The following is a 21,558-nucleotide window of genomic DNA, read 5'->3' on the forward strand; positions in this document are numbered from 1 at the left end:
GTTTTCACGTTACTCATTGAAGAAGTTTGGATAATGTGGTGTTTGCCGCTTCAGGACATGTAGGCACTGGTACAGGGAAGCCTAACAGGCGCAGATTTCAGACTGAGGCCAGGAGCTCACCTTTGCTGATGGTAAAAGGGCCGCATGAGATCTCTTGATAAACAGATGAAAAACAGTTAACATTTCATCTAAAATTAGCATTTTCATGTTGTCTTATAGAGCTGACTGTCTCTATGAACTATGAAGAATTTCTCCAGTGCAGATTAGTGGTATCTTTTGTAGAGATTAGTTAATAATAGTAAGTAGCAGTTATCGTAATGTGTCTCCAAATCAGTAGATTGTATGGCTGGCAGTGAGCGCCTTCCTGCAGTTGTTGGCATTACTCTGTAGGAAAATGAATTTAACAGGCGTTTTGCTTTGATTTTCATAGACACTGGCCAAAAGAAGAACCTAGACAAGAAAGATGGGCGAAGGATGTCTTTCCAGAAGCCTAAAGGAACTATTGAGTATACTGTAAGTTACTACAGCAAAGCAATTTATCTTTGTAACAATCTTACTAAAGGCATTTCCTGTTTGGCTGCAGATGAGCCAAGTATTGTTAATTGCCTCCTTTAAAAAATCGGACTTCTGTGTAACTTTCCTTAGTAATAGTCCTTTGATTTTTTATTGCATTTTATAATTGTTTTCCTTGCTGTATTCTACAAAGACTGTTATTCTGGCAAATCAAGTTTAATATTGATGATAATTTAGAGTCAAAGTTTCTTTTTCGCAATCATTTTATTTAATTAGGCTTTTAGGAAGATGCTTGCCATCTTAGGGATGTGCGCTTGGCTGGGTTCCCAGCGGGGCTGACACAGGTGGGACCCTCACAAGCTAAGGCGAGGGTGAGGTTCCTCGACTTTCAAGGCAGGATTTTTTTCTCTTCTTGAACCGACCTCAGGTCTCTGAGATGTTGGTTTTTCCTCACTTCTGGGTACTGTGGACAGCTGAAGTGACAAATTCATTTTGGAGTGCAGTGTTTTGCTTACTTGGCTGGATGTAAACGTGATTGATTTAGATGGTGCTAAACATGTTGTTTGGCAAATGTATGAAGTCATATTAATTTTGTTACTTGGTATTTTTTTAACACATTATAACTGTATGAAGGAGAAAGTAGCAACCCATTAACACTTCTTCAGAGTTCAGACATTCCAGCATGAATCTAGACTACCGTGAATTCTTGAGCATTATCAAAATTTGAGTTGTGCATATATATATATATACATATATATATGTATATATATATACACTTTGTAATTGAAATTTGTCATTAAGTATTTTCAAAAGGCTAGAAACAACATATTATGTAGAATTAAATTAACTTCGGTCAAAAGCATTGGATTTTAAAGCCCATTACAACCCTAAGTTACATATGTTTGTGTCTATATGGTTGAAATGAGAAAATAAGTTCAAATAGTAAAAAATTAAGTAATAATATTTAGTATATTCTTAAATGTTTACAGAGCTAAAATTTGAGGCATAAGGTATATTATTATGCTACAAAGATGTATATGATTTGTTTTTGATGTCCATGAACTATAAGATTTTTGTTGGTTTTGAATTTACGAGTTTGCCATTCTTGGAATGTAATAAGACATCTGAAGCAAAATTTAAATAAGAACCATTTATTGTGGAGTGAGGGCAGGTCATAAAAATCTGAAAAAAAATTTCTTCATGAGTGACTCTTTCAAAACTCACATACTGACCAGCAACCATAACACATCTACTAGAGCTTATTTATTTATTACACAGGTCAAATTATAAAATGTAAGAAACATAAAATTCAAAGCTATTTGAATATATTGTTGTTTGTTACTATAATCTTCAAAATACTTACATAAAGTCTATCGGATCTTCACATAACATAACTTTTACTGACTGCGGTATGTATTTGCATGTATTTCTCTTATAGCACAATGTACTCTTGAAGTTTTTTCCTTTAAAACACTTATCCTCCTTACTTGGTGTAGTTGTACGCAACTGTTATCCCAGCCCTCTGGAGGCTGAGGCAAGGCAGGATTGTTTGACCCCAGGAGTTCTAGGAACTTTGACAAGCCTTTAGAAAAATAAATGTTATCTAGCTTACTATATTTCCAATACTACCTTATATAGTATAAAGTTAATCATTATGTTTTAAGTCACCTAAAAGTTAAATCAGAACACACACAATACAGTTTTAATTGTAAAATCACTTTCAATGAGAATTAAAGTGGGGCCATAAAAATGTTATACATGCAGACTGTCTGGGAGTGGCTCAGTTGGTCAAACACTGGCCTTACGAGCTTGGCGATCTTATCCAGGTCACGGTGTCAGAGTGTGTGTCTGTAAGTCAGCCGAGGGAAGACCTGGAACCAATGTAAGAAGCCAGGCTACAGTGTGTGTCTGTAAGTCAGCAGAGGGAAGACCTGGAACCCATGTAAGAAGCCAGGCCACAGTGTGTGTCTGTAAGTCAGCAGAGGGAAGACGGAAACAGGCAGACCTCTGGACTTGGTGTCCAGCCAGAGTAGTTTAATAAGCTCAAATATGAACAAGAGATTGTCCCAAAAATACAAGATGAAAAACATTCATATGAGGCACTGGTCATTGACCTCTGTCCTCTACACATTCTTGTACACATATGTACAGACAACCATATACGTATGTTTATAAACTCTATATAGACATTTAGAATGTTATATATTATCATTTTTGATAATTTAGCATATCTTTCTACTGAAATATTTTCCAATTATTAAATCCATTGACTTTTTCTTTTTACTGCTGTTGATCATTTCATCCTTCTGGTTTTACTTTTTCTGTCCTTGATTTCTATTAAAGTTTCAAGTAACCTGCAAAATAATCAGCTTCATGATGCAATTGTCATGCGTATGTGTCGTTATTTCCTTTGTTCTGATTGGCTTCCCTTCCCTAGGCACCCTTAGCCCTCTCTGGCTAGTTCCTTCCTTCTTCCAATAGTACCCCCCCCCCCCCCGTGCATTCTCTATACCCTCTTTCCTCCCCTTTTCCTTAGAGTCCCTATCTCCTCTTTAACATGTCATCTCTAGTTTCCTGACCTATGGCACAGATTTTTTTTTTTCTGTTCCTGCCTTCCCGGATGCTTGCATTTTCTGCTGTGAATTCCTGTTTGGGAAATTGCAGCTCTTCCATCATGTTTTGATGCTGCATTTTCTGTCTCTAACTTGTGTGTGATGGGAGTATGTTACACAGGAGACAGGCTAACTCATGCTCGTGGAGCTGGAGTTACAGATCACTGGGAACAGTCTAACCTGGGACTGGGGCTCAAATTCTGGCTCTCTGCATGAACAGTCCAAGCGCCTAACCAGCGAGGCAGCTCTACCTGGTTATTCCACCGCTTTCGTAAAGGGAACACGCTTTAAAGTTTTAGTTGTGTTTGGAAACTGTGTAGTTGTTGGCCAGTATGGATGGTGGCAAAGCACACATTTCGCCATGCTCCGTGTCTTAGTAGGTTGAGATCATTGTAGAATGTAATATTTTTAGAGTGTTTTTCTCAGAAATTACCATTTATGAATCAAACAAAAGATTGTTTTCAAGATGTATTACTATTACATAATCACTCAATATTATAATTTAATTTTTCTGTGTTAACAGTTGAAAGTAATCTGTTTTTCCTTTTAAACAGGTTGAATCAAGGGATTCTTTGAATAGCATAGCCCTGAAATTTGATACCACACCAAACGAGCTTGTTCAGTTAAATAAGTTATTCTCCCGCGCTGTCGTGACTGGGCAGGTATTGTTATTATTTAAATGTATTGATGCTTGAAATTATTAGGTAGAACGTATTCACTTTTACGTAGTTAACAATGTAGAAAATATGAGCATAATAATATTTTGTGTTCCTGGAATAAATCCTACTGGCCACATAAAAGTGCAAGTCACATCTATTAATGCCCTTCTTAAAACAATTGAGAGTAATTGTAAGTTGTGCTTCAAATATAGACTTTGAAACTTTAAAAAGTCTTAAAACATTTCATGGAAATTGGCAGAATTCCAATATTTTTAAAGGTAAGCTGTCTTTCAATCTAACTTGCTTTCTGTAGGCAAGTTAACAAATTGAATCTTTTGGAAATAGTCTAGTCTATATCAGGGAGTTGTGCTTGTTTTTAAGTTTGTCTGTGTCCCTTAGCAAATGTCCTGCGTGGGTACAGCACTCTGGCAGCTGGCCTTGTCTGCAGTGATGGCTGTGCTGATGCTGCTGTGCAAGAAGTCCACAGTGAGGCTTAGTGTTGCTGCTGTCTTGCTCATGTTAACACCACTGCAGCGGACACTGTCTTGCGTCCGTTTTATATACACGTCACAGCATAAATTCTTATCTGTAGCACTGTCGGGCCAAGGAAATATGTATAGTTAATTTCTCTAGTTGTTGCCAAGTTGTCTTTAAAATGACCACATGCAGTAGTACAAAGTTTTGTTTCTGTGCTATGTGCTTGTTTTAATGCCCATTTATAAATTACTTTGTGGAATTAGTTTTAAAGTGTTTATTTTTATTTTTTCATACTTATTACGGCATATGATATACTGTTTTACTCTTGTAATCTGAATTTTTTATTGCCGAAGATCAGTATCAAATAATGCTTCCTTATAGAACATTATCTGGCCATTGGTGTTTGTTTTTCTGAATCTGTGTGTGAACATTTTCTTACAGGTTTTATATGTTCCTGATCCTGAATGTGCGTCCAGTGTTGAGAGCTCTCCTTCTCTGAGCCCAGTGAGTCCTCTGTCGTCGTCCTCCTCCGAGGCCGAGGTTGACAAAACCACCGTGAGTACCCTGCGTCCAGCCATCCCTGTAGGACTCATGAAGTATGCGTGTTACTCATCCTGCATGTGTTTCTTTCTTCCTGACTGTACTTAACGTGATTGTAGATCCTTTTATTTCACTAAAGTGCTTAGCTTGGGTTGATATGCCTTTGTCCAAGACATTCATCCTTTCTATCTTACAAGAAATTTAATTTTTCAGGGAATTATACTTAACAAACACGAGATAAGGCCATACCCAATTTGCATGCTTATTTTCTGGAATCTGTATGTACATACTAGTACTTGGAGCTCTTTAGACTGAGTTCATTTTGTATGCACTGCCTTTGAAGGATAAGAATTTTCTTATTCTACTCAGTATTAATATGGTAGGTTAATTTATTCAGCATTTGTAAGAAGAAAGTGTTCTAGATAAGCTATATTTACAAATGAGTTTGTAAATATCTCTCCAAAAAGAATTTTTCCTTTATTAACTAATACTGATTATAATTTTCCATTTCGTAATTCTACTGGTTACTTATTAAAGACTCTTCTTTCATTAGGTGGCTGAGAGTCTTTGGGAAGTTGGTTGATACTGGCCTTAGAAGACACCTTTTTATTTTCTGCCCCGGTTTACACTCAGGATTTGCTGTAAATGGCAAACTAATAACCAAACACAAATTGTGTATTAGTTTGCCTCACAATTGTGTCAACTCTAGCATTCCACTTGTAGTTTCTAAGTTTCGTATTCAAGTTCTCCTGTCCTGGGGTGTGTGTGTGTGTGTGTATGTGTGTGTGTGTGTGTGTGTTACTGCTAATGTGGGTGTATATGAACGTGTTTATGTGAAGAGAGGGGGGAAGGGAGAGAGGAAAGGATAAAGGGAGGAGGATGGAAACCTTGGGACTAGAAACAATTCTAAATACAAATTGTGTTTTTTACGCCTTAGCAATGTACACTTTCGGATAATCTTGCACACTGCTTTCCGTGTGCTATCACTGAAGGTCATGAATTTGCTGCTTGACCTTTTGCAGCAATGTTGAGAAAGTTTTTGATTTCACAACATTTTAGATTTGGAGATTGAAATTGCTCAGTCTGCATTATATTTATTGTCATCCATAAGATGAATGGAAGTGGAAGTCAGAGTTTAATGATGGATATTGGAGACAAGAACACAACAACTTTAAACACGTTTCTACCAATCAACAGGGGATGTGCCAACCTTGATACAGGAGGAGAAATAGCAAAGAAAAAAATATATGTAGTCAAAGGTTGATGTAGATTGGGGTTCTAGCCCTAAAGTAGAATTGTATAAATAGCAGGAACTCTCCTGATCAGAAACCTGTGGGATTCCCTTCAGACCACATCTTTCTATCTCTTGGCTTAATTTGAATGCTTAACATAAAAAAGGAGATCAATCAAAAAAAAAAAATAGAGAAAAAAAGCAGATCTCCTCCCAGTGGGAGTGGCCACCTGAGCAGATCCCCCCTCTCAGTGGGAGTGGTCACCCGAGCAGATCTCCTCCCAGTGGGAGTGGTCACCTCAGCAGATCCCCTCCCAGTGGGAGTGGCCACCTGAGCAGATCCCCTCCTAGTGGGAGTGGCCACCTGAGCAGATCCCCTCCCAGTGGGAGTGGTCACCTCAGCAGATCCCCTCCCAGTGGGAGTGGCCACCCGAGCAGATCCCCTCCCAGTGGGAGTGGTCACCTCAGCAGACCCCCTCCCAGTGGGAGTGGTCACCTCAGCAGATCCCTCCCAGTGGGTGTGGTCACCTCAGCAGATCCCTCCCAGTGGGAGTGGTCACCTCAGCAGATCCCCCTCCCAGTGGGAGTGGTCACCTCAGCAGATCCCCTCCCAGTGGGAGTGGTCACCGCCATCTGTCCTTTGCCTCTAGGAGAAAGATGGAATAACAAAGCCTTGTGAGTGACCCCTTAACCCTAGTGACTCAGCTGTCTCAGGTGTGGTCCAGAATCTTTCCCTTCCTCTGACTCGTTAAGAAATAGAAGAGCCCTGAAGCATTCTCCAGCCGAGGGCAGGCTCCGTCTTCCCAAGGACCTCATTCCACAGCTAGAGCATTATTTTGAAGAGTGATTTTATAAATTGTAGCTGTATTCTTTGCATCACATTGAATTTATTACTGAACTGAGATATTTTTCCAATGTAGCTTTTGTTTATCTGAGGTGATTACATTTCTTCATTGTAAGTTCTGTTTGCCTCCTATACTATTACATTTCTGACAATATATAGTCTTAGAAGAAAGAATATTAAGTTTGGGTATTACCTTTAGTTAGGTATGATACATATTAGTGTTATGTTAAATGATGTCTGTTAGTATAGCTACTATATGTTTATTGCAGAAATTTTCATTCAGTATTTAAAATAAATATTGTTTGGCTTCCTGAATGTTCAGTTTTGTGTAGTACATTTTGTATAAGCCTAAACATATGAGTTTTCATTTATATTTTTAAATAATTTACTTCACATAGAAATATTATGTCTGAAAATTTAAACGTTCAAACTATTCCTTTTTATTCACATGTGGATGAAGAAGCATAAGAAACCATAGAGTAAATGTGGTGGAAGTAGCTAGAATTTATTACGTTAGGTAAAATGATAAGCTTATTTATTCATAGTCATTTAAAACAGTCTGCGGAAGCCATGGCTATTCTTGAAACTACTGTGCAGTCAAGGATGACTTGAATTTCTCTGATTCCCCTGTTTGCACCCTCTCACCTGGCCCATCCCCAAGTCCTGGGGTCATAGGTATAGTCACGATGCCTGGTTTCGTGGGTGCATTCTAGGCAAGTACTGTACACTTAAACTGTATCCCCAGCAGTCCCATGTCCTTTCGTTATTCACTACTAGCCTCAGATTTAAGAGCGAAACACTGGCCCAGTGCATCTTTGTCCCCAGTAGATTCACTGGCCCTCTGTCTCGACTGTATCTTTGAAACCTCTTCCCATTTTTCTTCTGTTGGTATGGGTATTTCCTGAACACTGGCAAAAATGAGAGGGAAGAAATGAGCCCTAACTGAACTCTATGTTTTTCTAACTCCCTCCATAGAAAGTCAGCCTGAAATGGCCACATCCTTCAGGGTCTCACTAGACAACCTTCTCCTTACAGGTTTTCCTGAGCTGAGGCCAGTGTCCTCTGTTGTTCACCTTAGACTGGTGTATGCCCTCCTGACTCTCGTAAACAATTGTATTAGTCAGTAGTATTAGACCTACTCCTTTTCTTGGTTTCTTATTTGCTAACTGTATGTGCTATCACTCAGTAACTGGGTTTGGTTTCTGTGTCTGCATAACCAATCCATATTACATTTGTTGTACAGAGGAAGGAATTATAGAAGAAATACTAACTAATCCGCATCTGGACTCAGTTTGAGTCCAGAACTTATGTTCTACCTTAATGGTAATTACTGCTTTATTCTGGAAATTGATCTCTCAGTTTAGTAACTAATTTTACCCAAAGAGAGAAGTAATACTTGAGATCGTTAGTGAGTATGGAGACAGCGGCTACCTTCTGCCATTCATCTCTGCAGCTGGTCTGTTGCTGTGATAAAACACTCTGACCAAAGGCAAGTGAGAGGAGGAAAGGGCTTACGTGACTAACACTTCCAGGCAATAATCCATCATTGAGGGGAGTCAGGGCAGGAGCTCAAGGCAGGAGACTGAAGGAATCCCATGGAGGAATGCAGCTTGGGTCTTGCTCCTTGGCTTATCCTAAGCTTATCAGTCTCCATCTAGACAATCCCTCACTGACACGGCTACAGGCCAATTTGATAGAGATAATTCTTTATTTGAGGGTCCCTCTTTCCAGGTGATGCAAGGCTGTGTCAGGTAACCGTAAAAACTAACCAGGACAGAGTTCCACATTTCACGTTCTTTTTTCTTTGTTTTTTCATGACAGGGTTTCTCTGTGGGTTTGGAGCCTGTCCTGGAACTAGCTCTTGTAGACCAGGCTGGCCTCGAACTCACAGAGATCTGCCTGCCTCTGGCCCCTGAGTGCTAGGATTAAAGGTGTGCGCCACCACCACCACCCAGCTACATTTCACATTCTTTAAGAGATACAGAACCTGCTTTTGTTTTGTGCTCCTCTGGTTTCTCTTTTGTAATGTAAGAATATTAAAGATTAAAACTATATGGCCAAATCCAAAGAGAAAATATTTAAATAATAATGTGGAGAAATGGAGTAATTTTGAAGTATATTCAACTAAAGATTGAATACACAGGTAGTTACTGTTTCCTTAGCACAAAACACTCCATAGTTTAGTCAGTGTAAGAGATGGCGGGAGTCGAACACTGGAATAGCAGTGGAGATAGGAGCTCCACATACTAAAGAAAAATAGCTGTAATGATGTTGAGATCCCAGAGAAGACCTCGGCACTTAAAAGAGGAAAAAGCAGAGGTGGTAGCAGAGTGCAGATGTAGTCCGTGTTCTTCTTACATGGAAATGGTTGTACCACTACCGTTCCTGTTGCCTTCTACTTAAAACACTTGCTCCTCACTCTCATCCAAAAACCTCAGAGCTTTATTTAAGTTGCAGTGCTTATAACATTCCTTTTAAAAACAAAATAAGACCCAGAGCAGAGATTGAGTAATTTATGTAATGTCACAGTGACTGCATGATAAAGCTGAGGGTTAAACCCTGCTGTCCAGGTCGAGATCTCGGGGTAGATTCTTAACCGCCTGCCTTACTTAGTCAGTGTTCTGTTGCTGTGAAGAGACACTGTGACCGCTGCAGCTCTTAGAAAAGAAAGCATTTAATTGGGGGCTGGCTTACAGTTTCAGAAGCTTAATCCATTATCATCATGGTGGGAAGCATGGCAGCGTGCAGGCAGACATGGTGCTGGAGAACTAGTTGACAGCTACATCCTGATCCACAGGCAGAAAGAAAGACACCAGATTTGGCAAGGGTTTCTGAAACCTCAAAAACCTCTCCCAGTGACATACTTCCTCCAACAAGGTCATACCTGCTAATCCTTCTAATCCTTTCAAATATTACTACTCCCTGGTAACCATTAAAATACGTGAACCTGTGGTGCCCGTTCTTACTCAAACTACTTCATCATCCCCTTGTGTTGCCGTGATAGCCATTGTGTGCACTAACAAGAAGCACTGCTGTGCAGCTATGACTTGGGATTTAGGATTAAAATATGTGTCACTGGTTGCAGAACTAGAAAGTTCATTGAGGTAAAAGACGTGTGGAAGTAAAGTACAAAACTTTGATCAACCAAATAAAGATGGCAGTATTGCTGGCTGCTGATTCTGAAGGGTGGTTAAAACCATGCAGAGGCAAACAGAAGTTTACTTTTTTCTTTCTGAACTCACAATAGTTAAAATGATTGGAAATTGCTTTGTTTTGTTTTCTTATCTGTGTGTATGTGTGACTACACATGTGTGTATGTGTGACTACACATGCATGTGCCCATGGAGGCCAACAGAGGGCTTCTGATCTGGAACTGGTTCCAGACTGTTGAGAGCCTCCTGGTTTAGGTGCTGGCAGTAGTGATGCTAGCTAGATGGATGTGTTTCTATTCAAGGGCCTTTCTGTTCCTTGTAGCTAAAATGAAATTACAGAGAAACATCAGAAAGCCTTTAGTGAGCTTCAACCACTGCATCAGGAGCCAGCCTCAGGTCAAACATGCTCTCCATAGAGACGGAGGTGTTTCAAATGATGCACACTTATGTAAGCGGGCTTGCCATCTGATCACAGTCCTCTGGACAACTGTAGAAAGAAAATGTCTCATTTGTGCTACAGTCTGAGCTTCTGCTAAGCTAACTCCTGTATTCCTCCTAGTAGGATTACATTGAGAGATTGAGATTGCTAGAAATACTGAGCTGTAGAATCTGAGACTGAGGCAAGGTGTGGGGAACGACTTCAGATCATGTTGCTTACCAAGGTATACTTTCATTCAAGGAGAGCATTTGACTATACTTAGAATATTTTTTCTGTGGATAACATGGTTTTATAGTAGATAATGATACTCATAGGAAATAAAACCATAATTTGGGAACAATTGAACAGCTATAAATCAGATTTGTTGGTATCTTTTTTCTGTCTTCCACCTCCTGATGGTTGTTGATGATCTATTTTGTGGGGAGGAGCATTTTATCCGTCATCTGGTGGAAGATCTGAAGGGAAAGTGTGTATCCTTACAGCTGTACTAACTAGTTATGTTAATATCAGCAGCCTGTCGACAATCTGGATTTACATCTCAGTTTCATTGAACCTGTTTGGCCAGTTATGGAATTTGGCTAAATATATGTTTAAAACTAAATCTTATATGTTAGCTAAAAAGTTAAACAAAGATATCTAGATGTCACATATAGATAGGGATTTCACGAACATTCATTGAAGTTCTTATTAATATCACTGATTTAATTAGCTGTACTGACTATTATTATATGTGACACAGAACTTCATACATATGATAACTTCATACATATGACACAGAACTTCATACATACACTTTATACATATATCAAAGAGAGTGATATATGTATAAAGCTATTGAATTGCTTGAGGATATAGAAAGGTTAAGGATATTTTGTTAACTGATAAATTGAACATGCCATTTAACTGTTACGATCTATTTCTTCTATGTGGTGGACTTGTGAGTAGCATTTGAACTTGAATAAACATTTTAAGTAGTACTTTTTAAAAATAAAATTTTTAAAAAGTAACAACGTATACAGAAAACCATAAAGTAATGCAGGGCATACTTTGAACTTTGTTCTCAGTAGCTCAGGTCCTATTTTCGTAGCTCTTTAGAAACGGAATCAGCCATTAGACAATGGTTCTAGTCAACATAATAGTCAGAGTGAGAGCTACTTGTTACTGTCGAGTGCGTTTATGGAAAAGTATCCTTATCACCTTATTTCTAGTTTAAGTATTGTTACATCTGTGTTTCATATAATTGCTTTTCTTCATAATTCTGTATTTTAAGCACTCATCTGAGAAGAGCCCTATGAATTAGCTGCAGAAATAACCCATCGTCAGACTGAACTGTGGTCTGATGCACTGTAGATTGGACAGATGGACTTTTGATTTTGAAGTTTAAAGTATGCTCCTGGAGTAGGGGTGTAGCTTAAGTGTTCCCCACCCACGTGTAGGGACCAGACTTCAGATCCCCAGACCCTACTTAGATGCTAATTCGACATGGGCACCTACCTATAATTCCCACCACAGAAGGCACACATGGGAGAAGGGAAGACCAGACACCTGGGTGAACTCTGGGTTTGATTGAGGCATCCTTCCTTCCTCCGTGAATAAGGTGGGAAAGCAATAGAGAATAATTTGTTGACCCTCTGCCTCAGGGCTCAACATATAAAGTAACACATGTGCACACACGAGTGTGCACACATACCTGCAAACTTCCATGTGTAACACACACACACAACCATATACACAATGGAAAAATATCCTTCTAATGACTATATCTTCTTGCTTGCTATATCTAGATGTCACTGTCCAGCTCTTCCCTGTCTCTGTGTGCTGGCATCTCATGGATGCCAACTTGGTGTTATCAAAACCAGTGGTTTAATTCACAAGCGGTTGAGCGTTTGTGCTGGGATTGGGAGGGATGTAAGTCACTTAGATTTGACTGCTTTTTATGTCATTGTGTGTGTATATATATTATACATTCATATATATATATATATATATATATATACACACACATACACAGGTAGGTATAATTCATATGCATCCTTGGATTATAGGCATTCAAAGTGGAATATTTAAAATCTTCATTAAAAGTAAAAATGCCATTATTGTTATACTTTGGGGAATTTATGTTAAGGATGTGGTAAGAAGAAAAGAGACTAGTACTTACTGGGGAGGTTATTTATTTGCCATTACCTATGCCTTTATCTAGCTTCCTAACACATTGTTTTTTGTGTGTGTTTTATTTTGCTTTGTTTAAGACTCCTGATGCAGTCCATCCAAAAGAAGCTCCTCCCTCATCTACTGCTAGCAGTATTAGACCTGCAAGAGTTGTGTCTTCAACTTCTGAAGAAGAAGAAGCATTTACTGAGAAATTTCTCAAAATTAATTGCAAATATATCACCAATGGCAAGGTAATGAACAACATCTTAGTTTTTACTAAGCTATGAAAGCTGGACATGTGTATTTTAGTCAATAATGTCAGCCGTTCATGAGTATTTATACAAGGGACCTTGCCCATTAGTTAGAGTTTGATGATCTGTAGCAGATACTAAAGGTCGTGGGATAGACATAAATTCACTGCGACAAAGCACATGTTGTAGTTTTTCCTAGAATATTAAACACATCTTTAAAACAGCAGCATTGATGATAGGAGGAGTGCTAGCTTTTAAATTTAGTCTAATACAGAAATTGAAAGGTAACTCATTTTTATTCACTGTGTACTATGTGATAGAAAGTATTTAGGTGTGTTCTTCAATCTGTTAGAACAGGAATAGACATTCCTACTTTGGGGCAAGCATGTTACCTTTTGGAGTGCTTTGGTTTGTTTGTAAATACTTGGAGAGATTGTAGGTATCTTTCAGTTAACTCATTTCTGATTTGGTCCCCCGTGGTCAGAGAACATCCTTACTCCTATGTGAAGGCTTACTCTAGGGTGGATTATCTTCTGACCCAGAATATCTTGACAAATCTTTCTTGTGTGCTTGAAAAACACATACATTTTGCTCCGATTTAGTACAATATTTTGAAATATCCGTGAAATGAAGTCAGGTGACACTAGTGTTCTTCTGTGTCTCTATTGATTTCCTGTTTTTTCTGTAAATTAATGACAAGGATGTGGAACTGTTTCATTACAAATGTTTTCTGCTTTCAGTTTATAATTCATGAATTTCAGTGTGCTATGGAAATGTAGAAATGTTTAGGAATCTTACACTGTCCCAATGAATTGACTGATGGTGAAATGCCGGCATTGACCTCAGGATCTGTGCCCTGTCTGACGTCCGTGTGCTGGGTACTGCTATAGCCGTTTCCACTTCCTCTGGGAAGTGTTAACATGGTCTATCCTTTCCTGTACTTTCAGGCTGTCTTTGTAGGGTGTGTTTCTTGTGGAGGGTGTAGGATTTTAGACTTTTACCCAGATAAGTTTGAAATGGTCAATTCTTGAGATTTTCATAAAATTGACCTTGAGAAAAGAAGCCTGGCAGTTTTGGGTTTTAGCTGGGCATCCTGTTAGGCCCTAAGGATAGATTCCAAGAAAGTTAACGCAGATTTATTAACCCAGTGCGGAAGTTGTCACCTACTTTAGTGCAGAAAGTAGAAGCAACATAGAATGCCTTCCAGTAGCGTTGATGTGGGTGGGAAACCGGAGCCCTCGTGCCTGACTGTACTGTGTATAAAGTGGATACCCGGAAGGCAGAGAAATAGCAGAGGCATCTAGACTCTGTTTTGAAGTTGCCACCTTTGAAGATTGAAAAGTTCTTTGTTTTTCCATCTTAGGGCACCGTCAGTGGCGTGCTGCTAGTCACACCAAATAATATAATGTTCGATCCACATAAAACAGACCCCTTGGTCCAAGAGAATGGCTGTGAGGAGTACGGCATCATGTGTCCAATGGAAGAGGTGATGTCAGCTGCCATGTACAAAGAAATTGTGGATAGCAAAATAAAGGAATCCTTGCCCACGTGAGTGTGCTAGTGTGTTGTGCACTGAAGCCTTTTCCTTTCCTTTTCCTTCCTACCTTCCTTTCTTCCTTTTCTTTTCTGTCTTCTTTTTTAGCACCTAGAGAGTTGACCCTTCTCAAATATTCTTATTTTATTAGTTTTATTATAGATGATATTCATTTTTTCAGTAATGAAGTCACAATTTAAGCACAATTGACTAGTCAGCTCTTAGTGTGCCTTGGTATATAGTTAGTACTTGTATTTGCATTTATTTGGTCAAAGAACCAGATGTTTGACAAGTAAGCTGCAGTACTCATGTAACTCAGTGCTCTCCAGCTCTCGGTTATTTAGCCACAAAATAAAAAGTCCAGCTTAGTATGTATTATTAATATCTATGAAGGGACCTAAAGCATAGCATTGGATTTGGGGTGTGACATGGATAAGGCCTGGCATCGCAATGGCCAGAACAACTCTACGTTCACGTTTACGGTTGTCCTTCTGGAATGCAGACCGCGAAAGAAACAACTTACAGGTTGCACTAATTGAGAGTTGAACTGGGGATGTGCTGATCTGGGAATTTGTGTGATGTCATAACATAGATTTGAGACTACACTTCTAAGCAAAGCCTTTAAACACAGTGTGTATACCAGGTAGTCGGCAGAAATGTAAAAGACTTGGAGAGAAAGGAGATAGAGCATACGAGAGAAAGCAGAGAGTAAGAGGGTTGATGTGTAATAGAAAGGAAGTCCCACCCACTCTGCATGTGACTGGCAACCACTTAAAAACAGCTTCACCCTAACTGGTAACAGATGGCTTACAGGCTTATTTCCAGTTTAAAAAAGGAATTATAAAGGAAAAAGGAGCAGTTATTTTTCTCGGGTAGCGTGTAACCCCTTCTTAGAAAAGGGTCCTTTTCAGCCTCAAGTGACAGGTGCTCTGTGACTTGGTAAAATAATTTTTAGAAACAAATAATTTCTAGAAAAAAATATTCTAAACTACTGGTTGTATTTTTAAGTTGTCAGTCAAAGCCGATTTCAGGAAAATAAAACAAAACAAAGAAGACCTCAAACAAACCACAGTCACTGAGGTTCAGTGTAGAAATGACACAGATGGAAGGGCTAGCTCCAAGGGGAAGGAGGAACGCCGCTCAGTGGTGCCGTCTTGTCCTGACACTGAGTTTCTGAATGGTCTTCTGGGTAAGGTGTGGCTGCGCTGCGCTGCAGGAAGACCAAGTGCTCCTGCCTTTAAACGACCATTTTATCAATCAACACATTACCTGGGAAGAAATACCGCCAGAAAGAAATACCCTTAAGTCTTGGTTTATGTGTTAATTGAAATCAAGGTTTGGCTTCAGACAAGATGAGTGCAGTGAATGGTTTTGCAGGGCAGTATTTTGTTTACAGAAATAAAGTAGAAGATGCTAATGGTTTGCCTCTTTGTAATATTTGGGGATTGATTTCTGAGGTGCTGTTCTGAACTGTGTTTTGTTAAGTGCCACTAGCATTAATGCTTAGCCATTCAGAATATTAATACAGGTTACAAAATTCACCTAAATGCTTATCTTTTTCTTTAATTTTTAACAGCTAGTCTCTTGATTCTGTTAAATGTATCAGCAAGATCTCCTGAAGCTTGTGTCCAGTTCCTTGACCCAATGGTTGCAGTTTAAGCAAATCACCAACAGATGGCACCATTTCACATTCATTATCGTCAGTTAGCTGCGTGTATTTCTTAAAAGATGAATCCAACAGAGAAACCCTGTCTCGAAAAACCAAACAAAAAGATGAATCCAGTAGAGACAGAAGGCACTTGAACTAAATGTTTAAAATAATGACATTTTACACATCTCACTTGGAAAAGTATATGTTTTGTTACAAAAACTTGAAAGCCACAAGAGTTAAATAAGAGACTTAATATCCACAGAAGGCCACTTTTTCTGTGTTGATTGACTTTCTAGTCTTTTTATTTGGCATATTTCTGTTCTCTAGCCATATATGGACAAATATTGATGCTTTGCCACTGAGACTTCAAATAATTCCCTTTTATTATGAAGCAGCTTTAGCCATCAGTCTGAGTTGCTGACTTAATGGTGCTGATTCCTAGACCTTCCCACTGTGGACATTGGTATTTACCTGACAGATGCTAGTGATGGTGAAAATGAGACCCGGCTGTAAAACATTCACATCTGACTTCTTAGTTCTTTAACTAACAAATTCTCTTAGAACTATTCTGAGTTACTAGCTTAAGATTTCCTTTAAATGTTTGGCCTCAGGTTGCTCTTAACCTTTGCATTGTAGTTTGTATTTTAGTTTAATTTCATATAAATAAGCACTGCATATGAATGGTTGAAATAGCCAGTTTTCTGTGCTCTGCCAATAAAAGTTTTAGTTCACTATTTTAATTTCATCAGGAATTTAAGTTATCAAACATGGTTGTAGGTTACTTACAGAGATCTTCCATTGATGTGTCCCCAATAGTAAACAGTTGATGAAAACTCTTGATGTATGTGGTATATGTGAAAAACATGATATTTCTATTTTTTTTGTTGAGGACCATACTTTGCCTATTTTGAAATGCTTTTTCTATAATATTTTTTATTTGGTTGTGGAATGTAAAATGTTACAGTTTTAATGTCTAGTAATTTTTAATTTTATTTTATAACAGAGAACTAGATCAGTTGTCAGGAAGGGACTTCTGCCATTCCAAGAAAATGACAGGCATCGCTGCTGAGGAAACGGACTCGCGAGCCCGGGACCCGGGTAATGACAGTGCCAGCACGGCTCCCAGGAGCACCGAGGAGTCTCTCTCCGAGGACGTCTTCACCGAGTCAGAACTCTCTCCCATCCGGGAGGAGCTCCTCCCAGAGCCGCGGCAGGATAAGTCATCCGACGCGTCCTCAGAGTCTGTGCAAACCGTCAGTCAGATTGAAGTGGAGTCGTTGGCAGTCAAGTCAGAGTCTCCAAACATTCCTGACCAGGTTAACTCCAGTACTGAACATTCTTCAAACCAAGAGGCTTTATCTCGTGAAACTGATTTAAGTAGTCTTGAACTCGCCACTAAGGAAGGAGATAAGGCTACTGAAAAACTTGAAGAAGTCTCAGGCCCCAAAGAGCAAAGCACAGATGTAAAAAGTCATGATGACCGGGATTCTTCTTTCCGTCATGAAAATTCACTACAGCAAGAGGGAGGAGAAGGGAGTGTACCTTCTGGAGAAACAGTGGAACTTAAGGAAAAGCAAACTGTTCAGAAGGATAGACAGGGGAAAGAGCAAAAGCGGGACTCAGAGACTGAAGTAGAGGAGCTGCGTAAACTCTGGAAAAGCCACTCGATGCAGCGAGCCAAGCAGCAAAGAGACAGCATCCAGCAGGTGTCCCAGAAAGAAGGGAAACATCAAAGTGCACCTGTGGACGGACGTGTGGACGGTAAGGGTTAGGGAGGTGTGAATTCAGTCTGGTGTTCTGCATGTTGTTTTCTTCCTCCCTCTCTGACCAAAGGCTGTAGATTAGGTCTGTCAGAATGGCTGTCAAATGGTTCTTGAGTGATGTCCCTCTGGGGACGTGTCAATGCAGGGCCTAGTCTCTGAACATCCTTTTGGCCATGTTTAACTCCCTGCATTCTCTGTAGTTTGTCTTATGAACGTGCACCCACCCTGTGTAACACATTGTTTGCTCTACTTTATTAAGGTCTTGGTATGTTTTTATCATTGCATATTTGACATTTGGATTGCAATTTATAACTGCCAAGGTTTTAATATATATTTTTTTTTAGAAAACACCGATGGACAAAAAATCTACATCTAGGAGTCTTTGTCCACATAAAAATCTCGCCTCTCTGCTTAGATGGTTTCTTTTCAAAACAAACATGCTTAGCTCAGGTTTTTGTTACGAATGTACTGTGCCCGTCTGTAATACACAGTGGCTCAACTAACATTCTCTCAGTCTGTTGAAGAGTTGCTTATAGATCCTCATAGGAACTGTTTTACTACTTTAATTTCAGATTTTTATTCTACTTCAGTACAAAAGTTAAATTTACCATTTTACTGAAATACACAAGCTAAATTTACCATTTTGACTTTTTTGTTATGAAATAGACATATTATAAAATTCATCATTTTAACCATGTTGAACTCTACAATTGGTGGCCATCAGCGTATTCATACTGTTGGATACTCCTCACTGCATGCCTCTTAAGAACTTTCGGCATCTATCAAAGCATGACTGTAACTAAGCAGTGAACTGTCACTCCTGCCCTTCCCCGCTCATTACCAGTATGTGCGCAGTGTTTTCACATAAGAGAGCCACACACAGTTTCTGTGTTAGGTTCCATTCAGTATCATGCTTTCACCATTCATCTGTATTATGAATGTGCTTGAATTTCTCCTGTCTTATTATTCTTATTATTGAGATTATATAATTGCATCATTTCCCCCTTCACTTTCATCCCTCTAAGCCTTCCCTTATGCTCCTTCTTGCTCTCTTTTAAAGTCATGACCTCTCTTTCCATTAATTGCTATATACAGACTGGGTAGGTTATACTTATGTGCTCAGGAATATGTATATATACACATATGTATATGTGTGTGTGTAAGAAAAATTTCCTTTTCTTTAAGTCCAAAGAATTAACATTTCTGCATATAAATGTTATTTGCCAGCACTATCAGGGTATCTCTGGTCAATGCTAAGAAAATCCAGTCGTATGGATAGTATTGCAAATCATCCTGCAGTGAATAAATTTTGTATTAAAAGGAATCCCTTGTAGGCGAATGTTTCTGTTCTGTCAGGTCCTGCAGCCATTCAGACCCAATGAAACATAGAGGTTTATATTAATTATAAACTTTTTGGCCTATTAGCTAAGGCTTATTATTAACTAGATCATACAACTTAAATTAATCCATAATTCCTGTCTATGTTTAGCCTCATGACTTAATACCTTTTCTCAGTGAGGCATTCTCATTTTGCTTGCTCTTTATCTGGCTCGTGACTGACTGACTCTCTGCCTTTCCTCTGCCCACAATTCTAGTCTGGTTTCCTGTTGGAGCCCATGTGGCTCCAACATAGATATCTATTTTCCCTAACTGGACTGGTGCGGAGGCGCAAGGAATAACCAGACACAACTTACACCATTATTACGGAAAAGGACATCTCAGGCTTCTTCCTCCTGATGATCTCTCCTGAAGATCTCTCCTGAAGCTCTCTGCGTTTATTCTCCAAACATCTTTTATACCAATACATAAACTGGGCGGGAAAATACATCTTCATACTGTCACCTAGGTAGCCAGGTGAATGGCCTTTTGTCTACCTGTCTGCTGAGTATGCTAGCTGTCACTAGACTTGAATTAGCATCTCTGTAAGGCATCCTCTAAATTACAAAGAAAAGGAGCAGCCAACATCCTGACCTTTGTCAGGCAGAGACAGCCTGTCTGCAGGGATACTTGATCACTTCGGATCGGCCCAATGGCTTCAGAGCCTGGCTGCTACACCATAAAGAAATATGGGCCTACAGTTTCCCCACCTTTTCTTCCTGCCTAGCTACTGGCCAGTCAGTGTTTTATTAAACTAATATGAGCAACATATCTCTCCGGTGTATAAGAGGATTATTCCACAGCATTTCCTCATTTTTTCTTTTCAACACAAGAACTCTGAATCTTACCTCCTTGGTTTAGCCTTTTTCTTGACCATTGTCCATAAGAACTTGTAACCAGTACTCTAAACAATGACAAACATCCATAATCCATTTTTTGAGAATGTGGACATAGTTTTCTAGGCTACTTCCTACTTATTTGGAGCACTGATATTCCTATGGGGAGTTCAAGAAAATTTAAGATTATAATTAGGTCTTGACTGTAGTATTCTGTGAGGCTGGACCATCTCAGCCAGCAGTCTTGAGGCTGTTCTGGCTGTAGAATTTAGAGGAAGCTGCAACAGAGGTGTTCTGAAACATTGGATCATCAGGACCATTCATCCCCATTTGAGATTTTTCAGGGGGGTCTTCCTTGACCAAACTTATTTTTCTTAACCCAGAATGAATCCACAGCCTCTCATTTTCTGTGGAAACAAAAGCAAAATCTTTTCTCCAAAGTCACATATCTTCGACTTGAATTTTGAATTTTTGAATTTTGTTTGGACTAATCCAGCAGCATTTAAGTCAAATTTCTTTTAGCAGCTATTGTTCCTTCCTCAGCAGGAATTCAAATTCAAAGCAATTCAAAGACAAAACAATAGCATATAGTATCCAGACTCTGTGTATTTTCCATGTTTATGTGGTTTTTTTTTTTTTTACTCTGTTTCTCTTTTAAGGACTTTCTCTCCTAAACCTATGTATATTTTTAAACACAGTGTAAACTGTTTAGAGGTTTATTTTGTTTTGTTTTGTTTTTGTCTTCTTTTGTCTTATTCTGCCATTGGTTGTAAAATCTTCTGGGTGTAGGCCAGATGCTTTACATAGGTTAAGCTACATCATGGTTATTCCAAGCACACTTTCCAGTATGCTTACCTTGTTACGACTTAGCTCCTCTCATAAACTTTTGATGTAATTATATATAAATTTTGTTTATTTAGTTTGAGGAGGGTGACGGGCGGTGTGTGCGTACTTCATTGCTCAATTCAACTAAGCTCTCTATTCTTAATTTACTGCTGAATCCTCCTTTGTCCTTTAGTTTCATAAAGGGTAGCGTAGTGGTCTTTTTCTGACCAACGCTAAGTGATATGACTAGGATTAAAGCTGCGTCTTTGGCTGCTGGCTCCACCCCATTCCTTAGCTTTTTGAGAGTCTAGCTTCATGGCGGAGGTACTGGCAGAAGTCACAGTTATGGCCACAACTCTGTGGAGTATCTAGGTCCGGAGAAGCCGGATGGTGGCAGAGCCTGCAGCTAAAACTGAGTTAGGAAGCCTCTTTTAAAGCAGCCGTGCCTCTGCTCGCCACCAGCAAACAGAGCCTATCCAAGAAATGCTGCTACCAAGAAGCCATGTTTGACTTTGTTCTTGTCTGTTTAGAATTCTTTTTTTTTTTTTTTAAGCTTTCTCAAGCTTTATGTGGAAATACTTGTGAAATGTTTGGGCAGCATTTGTAGCACAAATAATTAAAATCCAGAGACTGATATTGGGGTTCGAACTAAAGATCAGAAAAGCAAAACAGCCAAGCCACTGGAGAAATCTTACCTCTACCA

At 39.2% G+C, this 21,558-nt stretch overlaps 1 protein-coding gene across 9 annotated transcripts in view; it reads left to right on the forward strand.

The window, feature by feature from the left end:
* Oxr1 (oxidation resistance 1) overlaps positions 1–21,558 on the forward strand; it is a 375,562-nt gene that overhangs the window by 320,516 nt on the left and 33,488 nt on the right. For all 9 annotated transcript variants that reach the window (XM_085679009.2, XM_087898764.1, XM_085679016.2 and 6 more), the window contains 6 exons: positions 431–513; positions 3,680–3,787; positions 4,703–4,816; positions 12,717–12,869; positions 14,233–14,417; positions 17,058–17,815. In XM_085679009.2, coding sequence (XP_085535135.1) covers positions 431–513; positions 3,680–3,787; positions 4,703–4,816; positions 12,717–12,869; positions 14,233–14,417; positions 17,058–17,815 — 1,401 coding nt within the window. The remainder of the gene's footprint in view (positions 1–430; positions 514–3,679; positions 3,788–4,702; positions 4,817–12,716; positions 12,870–14,232; positions 14,418–17,057; positions 17,816–21,558) is intronic.

The sequence above is a fragment of the Myodes glareolus genome, chromosome 19, assembly GCF_982192425.1.
Source record: "Myodes glareolus chromosome 19, mMyoGla1.1, whole genome shotgun sequence".
NCBI classification, from domain to species: domain Eukaryota; kingdom Metazoa; phylum Chordata; class Mammalia; order Rodentia; family Cricetidae; genus Myodes; species Myodes glareolus.